This window comes from Haplochromis burtoni, unplaced genomic scaffold (assembly GCF_018398535.1).
Source record: "Haplochromis burtoni strain Fernald_Lab_line unplaced genomic scaffold, NCSU_Asbu1 Contig_15, whole genome shotgun sequence".
NCBI lineage: Eukaryota > Metazoa > Chordata > Actinopteri > Cichliformes > Cichlidae > Haplochromis > Haplochromis burtoni.
Window position 1 is genome coordinate 4,030,948 of NW_024582376.1, and position 12,236 is coordinate 4,043,183.

Sequence of the window (12,236 nt, forward strand, 5' to 3'; positions counted from 1 at the left end):
GGCTGTGACACTGAACTTTGTTATATTATTACATAAAAACATAATGGTAAGGTTGAACCAATGTTGCAGGATAACCTTATTTTAATACAGAAATAACCTTGCAACCAATATTTTGTCATTTCAACCCCAAGTATTATGCAGGGTCCTCTTATGATTCAGTCTGCAGTATTATTTTGTCGAGTACAGATGTACCTACACCTAATTACATTATGAGGGTGTGAATCAGCCTTGCATTCATTTGTGTGTGAGTCTGGTTTTTTTTTAGTTTTTTAATGCAACAAGGCCTTGATATTCTGTTCCCCATCTTCCTTCATTATGGAGGCTGCAATGAAAAGCATTAATGAGAACTCTTGGTGGCACTTTTGGGTTCAAATCAGACAGTTTCATCTAGCTACTCAGCAAGGAGAGCCATTAGGTTTTAATGATATTTGCAGATAATTCCTAGGATTTGGTCAATTAATTTGCATGAAACACAAATTTCATTTATCCCAGTGAATCATGCAAAGGACAGACATGGGGGGTAAATCACATCCAGTCCAGCAATCTAGTCCGAGCATCAGCTTCCAGGCTGCTATTTTTATCATTTATTTTATCATTAATGTCGCAACATCTCCACAATTAATACTGCTCTTTATAAAGTCTCCACAGGGCACTCTGTCTGCAACATTCTGCATTTGTTCTAAACAACATCACAGCCTGTCAAAGAGTTACCTTACAGCAAAATGAAGCTGCACAGTAAAGTATATATAGCACATTGTTCACTGATCTAAACTAACAGACAATAGCTAATGCATGGCCAAATGATAATGAGCACAGCACACTGTATGAGAGTATTTCTATGGTCAGCGCAGGATGATGCGTTTGTAGCTATTAAGGCAGACATAAGGGTATAGGGGATTTAGCTGGATTGAGGACACCAAGTTGACTCCCTGAATCCACCAACTCATCATCATTTTCTCCTCTCTCCCGTTCTCTTGTCCTTCCTAAGACTAGACTAGCTGAAATGCACTCCCAGAGGATGAAATACACAGTCCTTTCTCTTTCATCTTTCCTCCATTTTTTCCCGTTATCATTCCTCTCATACCTTGTACAGCTGACACACAGGCAGGAGACACAGTAGATATAAACTTGTATATGCGTGTGCATGTGTGTGACTGAGCGCTTTGATTAAAGCCAGTCTGTGGATTAATTAGGGTAAATAACCTCAGAGCTGCTTTTGGGATTTAAGTGTTAAAACCTAATGTGTGCTTCATACTAGAAATGTGTCTGTCAACCATGAATGTTTTTGTCATTGCTCTCCTGTAGGGTCCATCTTTTAAAAATACTGTATATGGAAACTATTTAGTCATAACTAGTCATGGTGACACCATCTCAGGAAAGGACTAGCTGAATCAGAGTCAGTTTCCAGAGGTCACGCATGCACTTTTACAAGGACAGCACAAAGCATGTTCGTCAATTGATTAGCTTTCTACTGTAGTCTAGTGACTGTTTGCAAGCATCAACTGTAGATATTAAGTCTGCATTCTGTCCCAGTGTGGATATGGGGCATGTTCCTACCTGCTTCTTCCCTTGGGAATCACTCAAGATCTTTGAGTGCATCCCAAGGATTGCTCTGAGTGTGGGATGTCCTGCCACCGCCCAAAAAAAGAATCTGTAGTCCTGAAAGCTGCAAACAGCTGCTTTGGTATTTGATTTGGGTTTTTTTTTAAGTAAAAAATAGAGTTAAGCAGAAAATAATAACTGCAGAAATTATATCGAGAACGTATTTAGCAAATGTGTTGACAGTTATAATACTGATCTATTAATTGGAGAAACAGATGTCTAAAGTATGAAACTGCACTGACCTTTTTTGTGTCATTGTTAGGTGGTTGCTGGGCAACATAAAAGCATCACAAAACATCACGAAAAAGTTTTGTGACTTTAACTGAGAAGTTACTGTTGTGATATTAAAATTGCACTCCTTTTACAAGGTATTACAGGTGTGCATAAACTCACTGGCTAGGCAACACGATTATCTCATAACACCTGATATAAGAACCATCAGGGGCCTGTACGAGTACACCACAACTTGTGATCATCTAGGAGGAGTTTCCAGGAAAACAAACAGAGTGAGACTTTGTGTATTATAGTACAATGGTTGGCGTGTTAGAGTTGGGCATCGCAAACAACCCTTTGGCGGTCACCACATCAGAATTAACTCTTGTCTCACAAATACATACAATCAGGGAGAAATATTATTAATCTTAGATAAAGAATCAAATAAATTAAAAGGAAAAACCAGCATGTGAAAATCAGTCAATGGTTCATAGCTACAACCAAAGAAAAGATGTCAGATTTAAGCAACAACAGAAAAGCACATTTGCCTTGAAATACAGTCTAACTGAGGGTCTGTTCTGTTAGATCATTTGCCAAAAGCACATTTATTGTCACACGGATGTGTGTAAATATAGGCTGAAGAATATCTTTTTGTAATATGCATATGTAATAATATGTTAATGAGCCATGTGCCCAGCGTTGCTTATGCTGATGAGCCATATGGAGCTTTGCCTGGAAGCCTGGTGAGAGCTGTAATGTTTACAGATCTCTCAGGTAAAAAGTGAACAGGAAAAAAGATTATAACACTATTCTCTGTTACAGTGATGCTTAAAGGCTGGGTCATTCCTCAAAGAAACAGTGGAGATTATTGAAATCATGTTGATGAGACTGAAAGCAAGTCAAAGAGGTTAAAGAGTCAAAAAGGATAAGCACAGATGTTATTCTCTGGTTTTCTAAGGCTTCATAGGATGAGACTGTTCATACACTTTCTTGAAATGCAACAAAACAACGCAATTAAAATTCCGTAAAGTTAAGGAAAAGAAGCTGTTTTCAATTTATTGCATTAAGTCTTTTTCTTTTTTCTCTATTAACTAGTATTAACTAGTGCAGCAGTCTCAAACTGCAGCTCCAGAGAGACATGCAGCTCCTTTTTCCATTTGTATAAATGTGCTGCCTATATAGTCCTTTTTATGCTTAAATAACCTGCATCATAGCTTACTTTGCTGAACCTTAGGATGGATATATACACATAAACGGTCCATGGACGAACCTAATTGCATTTACCACCAACACTGCTGGCTTACTGGTACTACTTAATTTGCAGCTGGACTTTAGACAAAATAAAATTGAACCTGATCTTTTTTTTTTAATATCTTCAAAGCTATTAGGCTTTGGATGTTACAGCTCTTCTCAAAGTAGGCTAATTTTAATTTAATCTGCACAGGAACACAGTGGCCTGCAAAGCTTCATAACTACTCTTTGCAAAGTAAATACAAAAAGATATACTCTTCCTCTGCTTCACAAATGATCCTTTTTCTTTGTAATAAAAAACTGATTGAAAAAAGGAAACAATTTAAACAAACTTCATTCCAGAGTTTTGTAACAAAAACATGATATTGTAACAAAAATGCAACTGCAGCCCACTAAAAAGCCATTACTTGTGTTAAAGGATTAATTATTTACACCCTATTAGTAATGTTGACAGGCTAATTCATATTTAAAAGGCTGTGTTACCTTCATTATAAGGCTCAAATATGTTTTGCAGCCCCACCACAAATTTTCAGATTAAAAATTGCTTGAAAATGTCTCTTTTGATAGTAAAGGATGCCAACTCTTCAATTACAGGATAGCATTTGGACCCAGACCCCATACTAGGTAATATTAGCCACCCTGCATATGTTATTCCTAACTTTTTTGTTCATTTACAGGCTGTATGAAGTTGTTTGTCTAAATGCTTCATTAAGGTACTTGGATGTATTTATTTTATTTTTCAAATGAGTTTATATTAAGTTTTTATTAATTTACTCAACGAGAGGTGGTGTGCGTGCAGTGTCGTCATCCAACGTGAAACAAACAATATCAGACAGAACATGTCAGCTCTAATGATTGGTTTCAACCCAGAAGATGCAAAAGCATAACAGAAATAAACAATTTCCGCTTTCACATAAACTATTTCTTGAAAAACATTTTCTCTATAGAGCGATTCAGTCCTGTCAGAAGACAACTCGCAATTTAGCCAACTGCTGTCCTTTCAGCACCTGTGGTACTAGGCTGCTGGTTCGGACAAACATAATGGGAGCTGAAGTCGGTTGACGAAATGGATACCTTCATCACACTGTGCTGCTGGTGTGAAATTCAGATAGCCCTTCTGCTCTTTTATAATAATCTTTCAAAATCGGCTAAAGCCAAAAGACTGGGACCACAGTGGTTCGCTCAAGGACACATCGACTAAGCAGATGCATGTGGCTGCAGGGGCTTAAGCCCAGGACTCCCAATCGCAAGCCAATTTCCCTAATCATTGCACCACCCCACTGCTCCTGATTTTGCCACCATGAGAATGTGTCATCAAAAATAATTACAAAACATTAAAGGCTAGAGCAACATGGAGAGAAAACACTGCAGGCAGCATCTTTCAGTGACGAGGATGACAAAGCCAATTTGGGAACCTTTTACCCAGTGGCACATACCTTCATCCCTCACCGACTGAAACAACTAACACATCGTGGTTGCATATGCTTAACTGGCTCTCCAGCGCTCCCACAAGTGAGACCAGAGCCTTGTTCGCTTTCCAAAACCCAGCAGCAACAAGCCAATCTGTTCTCAAACAGCTGGAGCTGCCCCCAAGAGTGAAAGAGGGAGAAAAAAGGGAGGGAAAGAGGGGGGGAGGGAGGTCTCGGAGAGAAAACAGGCAGAGAAAGTGTGAAAATGAGAAACAGAGCAAAAGACCGGGATGGGAGCACAGACACAGAGAGTATGAGAGTTCGCTGTCATAAATAATCAATGCTTAGTCAACACAGAAAACGAGAGCACGTGAAGGAGCCAGGGCTTCCTCCTATTCCCTAATCCAAAAAGGGAAAACTGCCAGCTCACATATGTCACGAGTAAACAGAGCTGAGCTAAGTTGAAGAGGATATATGGAGACAGACAAAATGATAATCGGAGGAAAAGCGACAGAGAGAAATTAAAGTGAGGGAAGGGACTGCAGAGAGTTTTTGCAGAGAGAATATGGAAAAGGTGAAAGTGAGAAAGAAAAAAGAAAGAAACACTTGGAAAGCAGGAAGCGGGCTGCAGGAAATTCCTTTGTCATCCTCCTGACCCTCTCTGCTTGTCAAAAAACTGGAATATGACAGTCCACGTCCACGTCCTCTTTCTCTTCTCCCTCACTCCTTTTTCCTTTTCTCCGGCTGTGTCCGTGTGAGCGTGCTGTGCAGCGACGACTAGATTTCAAGTCATCTGCCATTTGTTAAGCGCACTTGCTTCATGCTACAGACAACTATGTGACTCGGAAACGTGTTCATACCTCATGTCCTCAAGCAGGTCACATTCGGTCTGGTGTTTAAAGTGCAGTCTTGTCATCTGCTCTGTGTGAGTGTTTTTCAGCTCCTGTGTCACTTTGACCTGGATGAAACAAAAAGACATGTTATTAAATGTGTTATTTATTCATCCATCAGCTCCACAGACATGTTATTGATCTCTATGAAGCCCAACTTTCAACAAATCATCAGTCCTCACATATCAATATATTAAAACAGTAACTACATATTAGGGCTGCTCAATTAATCGAATTTTAATCACGATTACGATCTGGGCTTTCAACGATCATTAAAAATGACTGAGCCGATTATTAGCCCCTCCCTCATTTATCCGCAACACCTTAAAGGCCGGTCCGTGAAAATATTGTCGGGCATAAACCGTCCGTGGCGCAAAAAAGGTTGGGGACTGCTGATTAAGAGGACCCGAGGGAAGCTCGGAAAGCTAAGCAGAAGTTATTTGGAGAGTGACTGCCGTTGGTTGAAAAGAGAGTTTAAAAAAAAAAACTTCAGTGGTGTTGCACACTATTTTATATTATTTTTTAAAGTCATTGTTAACCCTTTAAAGCCGGTCAGAGCAGCACGCTCCGTTTTGCGTAACTATTTTTAAATCCCTGTAGAACCTGAACCGTGTAAGCTAGCGCAATAATTTGTTTTGCATATGAAACCCGAGGAGTTGTACTTACATCTGATGCCATCAGCTTGTCCTCGGTCACGGTTTCCTTCCACATATAGCTTTGCAAATATTGCATAAAAAGCGCTTGCAGGAACAAAAACATAATATTCCAGAAACACGCTTTGCCGATCCGATCAGCTGTTCGTAACACTTCCCACAGTGAAATGATGCACCTGCTGTTTTCTTTGCAAATTTGCATCATAGGATTGTTTTTTGTTTTTCCTGCAGTATATAAAAATTGCTGTATCTCCAAAATAAAACTATGAAGACACTCAAAATAAATTTCCTGTGGTGGGAAACAATTTTTTGCAACTTTATTGTATTTAAAGTTTTGAGGGATAAACCTCTTAAATTTCTCCAAGTAGAAATATATGTAAACAAAACAAAAGCGATTTTCAATTTTTTTTGTAGTTTATTGCACTTTTTTGCAATTTATGTAATTACTATGGACTTAATGCATACATATTATTAAAATATGGGCTATAACAGTTGTATTGATGTATAGCAACTTGAAATGCTCCCACAAATGGCACTACAGCATGTAAAAAAATAATATAAGCTTTGGTGGACTTGGTTCTATGGTAGGTCTTAAAGGGTTAAATAAATATCGTCAAATAATCAAGATCTCAATTTCAGTGAAAATAATCGTGATTATCATTTTTGCCATAATCGAGCAGCCCTACTACATATTAACCTAGATGTGATTTTGGCCAATGCAGAGGACATAAATGGCCGTCTTTTCCTGGTTGTAAAAGGGTTCATTGAATGACGAAAGCTTCTACCTGGCTGTAAGTTATAAATGCACGTTAACAATAAATGATCCATATCAATCCATAATATTTCCATCTCATTGACCCTTCGTTAGATTAAATGCTGCATGAAATTGCCCAAAGTAACAGACTGAATACAGAAACATCTTTTAACATGAGCGCATTTCATTTTGTGTTTTTAGATAATCTCCTGATCTATTAAACTGTTTAAAGAAAGAAAGATTTGCTTTTAAAAATTTGTGATTTTTTAACGTAACTTGTTTCAATCAAAAAACTAAGAATTGTTTGGACAACTGGACAAATATGCCCTTACCAGCCACCTCATTGGGCAAACCTGGTCAGTTGCTTGTTACTGCAAATATCTAGTCGATCACATCAGCAACTCAGTGCATTTAGACAAGCATACATGGTCAAGACGACCAGCTGACGTTCAAACCAAGCAGCAGAATGGGGAATAAAGATCCTTTTGGTGCCGGACAGGTTAGTCTAAGTGTTTCAGAAACTGCTGACCTGCTGGGATTTTCCCAAACAACCCTCTCTATGGTTTACAGAGAACGGTCTGCCTTGTTGATGGCAGAGGTCAGAGGAGAATAACAAGACAGCTTCCAGCTGTAACTCAAATAACCACTCGTTAAAACCAAGGTCTGCAGAAGAGCATCTGTGAACAAGCAACAACCTTGACCACAGCAGGTGCCACTCCTGTCAGCTATGAACAGAAAACTGGGGATACATTTTGCGCAGGCTCACCAAAGTTCAACAACAGAAGGTTGGAAAAACTGTTCCCTCACAAACAACATGAAAGCATATATCCATCTTGCCTTGTATAAGGAGTTCAGGCTGGTGGTCTAATGGTGTGGAGGATATTTTCTTGGCACATTTTTGGCCCCTTAGTACAAAATGAGAATTGTTTAAAGAAGCACTGCAAACCTGAGTATTGTTGCTGACCAAGTCCATCCCTTTATGACCAGTGTACCAATCGTCTAACAGCTGTTTCAAGTAGGCTAACACACCATGTCACAAGCTCAAATCATCTCAATCTGCCTTCTTGAACATAACAATGAGTTCACTGTACTCGAATGCCGTCCATAGTCACCAGATTTCAATCCAATAGAGAACCTTTGGGATGTGGTGGATGTGCAGCTGACAACTTTGCAGCAACTGTGTGACACTGTCATGTCATGTGGACCAAAATCTCTGAGGAATGTTTCCAGCACCTTGTTGAATCTAAGCCATGAAGCCAAAAATAAATATGAGTGACACTGATTTCAAAATGATGTATACTGAAAAGCACTATATTCTCTAGCTGCCCATCAACTGTCCTACTCTAAAGTAACCTGTAAGTAGCACATACATATACTGTATACACTCCCACTCATGACCCATCAATGTAAAAGTCGGCGTCAGGGTTTTGTGAGACCTTCAGTGAGGCAGGTATGGGGATTTTTTCCAGTTAGAGGTGACTGAGAATACTCTTAACATCCCCCATAACCGCAGTGTTTAGTAAAGATGCTGTGTGCATCAAATTCAATTTAGTGGCCAGGCTCCTTCACACATCTTATGCTAAAAGAGACATGCACACAGACACAAACACACACATCTCCTGCCAACAGAGTCGCTGTGAAGGTCATTGTGCATTGTCGGGTGAATTCCATCGGCTATTCACCAGAGTAACAGTGGGCAAATTCACGACTGTTCTAGACAAAACAATCAACAACATGCCACACACACTACACTGGCACACACACCAACACACAAACACAGCACAGCTCCTTTCTTTCATGTGCTGTGCCTTTGAAGATAAGGAGGGAGTGGTTCATTACAATCAGGGCAAAATTTCTTCACTTGATTTCACCTTCTATCACTCAGTGGCAACCCCAGAGGATGGCGAGAGGAGGGGAATGGTGACAGAGAGATAGAGAGATGGGGCGGGGGTTACAAAATGAAAAAGAAGATGTCAAATAAGGGCAAATGTGAAAATTATGAATAACAAAAATGGAAAGAGGAAGAGATATGGCGTAAACATCCCCGACTGTGAGATAACAATATCAAGAGGAGTTTAAATTGTTTGTCTTTTGGCTGCATCCCCCTCCACTACAACCATTAACCTTCTCGGTGGTCTTCCTATTTCCTTCTGCCTTAAAATAAGGCAGAAGATAAAAGGGGAGGGTTGTGTCAGGAAGGGCATCCGGCATAGGATCTCCGCCAAATCAAACATACCTTCAAGCACATGTGAGGATGTCAGATTCACCCCAGTAATGAAGCATGTATACCAATACACACATACTCCCTCCCTGTCTGATATGTATCCAGTCTAAAGATGCAAAGATGCTTTCACTAATTAAACTTAAGATTCAATGCCAAGCATTGATGCAGTTAATGTCAATTTAAAGAGTTCAAGTTCACCCCAAAATCAAGCATCTGCAAAACACTTGTGTAGCCTGAAATTTCACAGGCTCAGCTAAATTTTCCCTTGTTCTAACCAATTCTTTAAATCCACAAAACAGAGAGACTTCCTCAGCGTCCACATCCACTCTCGAACCTATGGATTTAAAGCTAGATAGGCAGACACTGCATTGCCTTTGTCAGGCCTCTTTAATTTAAGCCACATAAGGCGAATAAAAGAGAGCCGAAATGACTCCATGTTTGTTAGCAGATGTGCTGAGACACAGACAGAACACTTAAGGGGCTGTATGTGCCGCACTGGGAGAGAAATTATTAGCATCCAACAGTCTAGCAGAGATGCTGTGGGCTGAGTGCACACTGAGGGTAGCGGTGCTATTGCCAGTGGGTAACTCACGAGTATTTTTTATTCATTTATTTGTAAATTATGCTTTTATTCTGGAAAAATTTTAACAGGAGGTTCAGGAAAGCAGTGTGTACAGCCTCAGTCAGGCGAAGACCTGCACAAGTGTGTGGTTTAAAGGCATGATATGGCATGTCCGAGGCCACAGTATGTGTGTGTGTGTGTGTGTGTGTGTGTGTGTGTGTGTGTGTGTGTGTGTGTAAACGTAAACGCAGGGTGTAAGTGGCACAGAGGGAATACGTGGTAATTAAGAGAAATCTGATGCGGAGCTTCACAGTGGGGAAATTGGCTCTTGTGCATCTATTTCAGGAGGACACACACACACAGACAGAAAGCAGTGGACCAGAAACTTCATCACACCCTCATGTGTATACACACATACACACACACGCTGCACAGCACGCTTTAGGCGTCCTTTCTCAGCCCATACAGAATCAGTAAGTCAGCGTGGCTCTGGCTGCACGCCTTCCTCGGTATGCTCGGCTTTTTGTCAGCTCTGCCTTCAGTGACCCCTGCACGGACTGATGAAGGTCTTTCTCTGAGACATCATCACAAAAGACGAAATCTTTTGTTGTGCTGTCTGGGGCAGGAGAGTGGAGTAGAGTGGAGTGGAGGGGGGGTTGCGGGTTGTTGTCATATTTCCACAGCGTCCACATTTTAACAAAAACAACCACCTCACTGGCCACAACGCTAAAAACACTGCTCATATTTGAAGTTATTCCTATTCCTGCTCCACGTCTCTCCCCCTGAATCCCGTTTAGTCGTGCTTTGTGCCTCACGGTAGCCCACCTAGCGCTTTCTAGCTAACGTTATTTGACGTGTGAGGGTCACGCTGCTGCAGCGGCTGGACAGATGCACATTAATAACGTTCACAACTAACCCAGCTAGCCGTCCTTGCTAATGTTGGCTAGCGAGGGTCTTTCCGACCTCCCCTTTAATTTAGCCTTTATTTATTTATTTTTTTGTATTTATTTATTTATTTTTACCGGAAGCTTTTTGTCGTGGCTGTTCAACCGTGAGCTTACAACACTGTTATCTGCCTGTCATTGTCTGCACAGCCCTACTAAAAACATAACGGACTCACCTTCCTCGGCGGCGGCTGCATGTTGAAGTATTGACATGAATGGTATTTCCCTTGTGAGATGTATTGTAATTCCGAGAGGATATCCAAATCAGTGTGTGGCACTAATATTTCTATGTTTTCCCCCCTCTTGCTTCCTGAAACAAACACCAACAAAAAGAAAGAAAAAAGCCTCCCCTCCGAACCACAGGGAGGAAAGACGGGAGTTAAATTTGTACTCCGGCGGCCATGACTGATGATAAATGGCTAGTTTATATGCAGCAGAAACTGGAGCTACGAGGAGAGACCGGACACGCTTGTGTCGGCTGCTGCCACTACGACAGGACTGGTGTGTTACTGTACTCTTGTGAGCAGGAGAGGGGGAGGCAAACAGGCGGAGAAGAAAAAGCAGAGGGAAGGGATGAGGAAGATATTAACGGGGAACCCCATCAGCAACTCAGCTCAAGGGCTCCACCGTGCGGGGAAGAGCAGGACAGCGCCCGTGCCTCATTAATGAAAAACGGCCATCAGGACGGGAAGAGATAATCTTTTTGTTTGCTCGTTCTCGCCCTGTGCTGCCGGTAAAATATAAGTAAAGTTGTCTTAAACCATATAAGTCGGACAAAAAGATTTTTAAATGTTTTATTTATTTATTCATTGTTTTTTACAGCCGCTCCAGCTTGCTTATAGGGGGAAGCGCAGGAGGCAGAGTCCCGCAGACCTGCATAGCAACAAGAAACCGCATTCAATCAATGGTGGAGTAGGAATAAAAACGGGATTTTTTTTTCAAATAAATAAATAGACAAATTACATATAGAAGTTATTTAAAACGTTTTTGCATATGACCTATTATTTCTTGGCTAGGGAGTCCTAAAAAGCGTCTAATCCACACGATTACTCACTATTATTATGTAGATTATGGCGCACGTCAAAAAATCTATAGAAAATCAGGGGGCAGACAGAGTAAAATAGGGTCACTGGGTTCATTGCTCCTGGGGAACGGTGATAAAAGTCTTGTCAAGGGTTGGCATCAGCTGCAGCTGGTATCACAGCACCCGCAAGTATGAATGCATGCATGCAGCCCGTAGCCTATATGCTTTTATTAGGCGTCATTGCTCGTGGTTAAAAATCGGCCAAATGCAGGAATCTGCTGCATTTCTGGGTCTTCCGTTATAACACAGTTTATATCTCGGGTCATGGACCGCTTTTCATACAAAACAAGACGTCATTTTAAGATAGTGGGGAACTGGGCTGGACATTTTTTACACAATTAATCAATTAATTCAGAAAATAATTTGAAGATTTAATAAAAAAAAATCATAAACTTTAGCTTCACATGAAGAACCATTGTTCTTCTGGGATCAGGTTGTAAACGGTTGTAAGTACTTAGACACACATTTGAATCACTTCTTCCAGCCAGCTGTGTTAGCTTTATTTTTCAGGGTGGCCTCTGCAACATGAGACTAGAAATCACCCAAAAATCTTCACCATGAAGCAATATTGCATGTCACTCTGCTCACACCCCTGTCAAACTGTGTAGTTGTCCAGCTTTTGGGAAAGTAAGTAAGCTTTCCCATAAAAA

General features: G+C 40.7%; 1 protein-coding gene across 1 annotated transcript in view; it reads right to left on the reverse strand.

Moving 5' to 3' along the window:
* Positions 1-11,009, reverse strand: part of LOC102292418 (F-BAR and double SH3 domains protein 2) — a gene marked incomplete in the record, with an annotated part of 76,463 nt that extends 65,454 nt beyond the window's left edge. The window contains 2 exon segments of the mRNA XM_014330599.2: positions 5,336-5,433; positions 10,679-11,009. Of these exon segments, the coding sequence (XP_014186085.1) occupies positions 5,336-5,433; positions 10,679-10,699 (119 nt within the window).
* Positions 11,010-12,236: the final 1,227 nt, after the last annotated feature.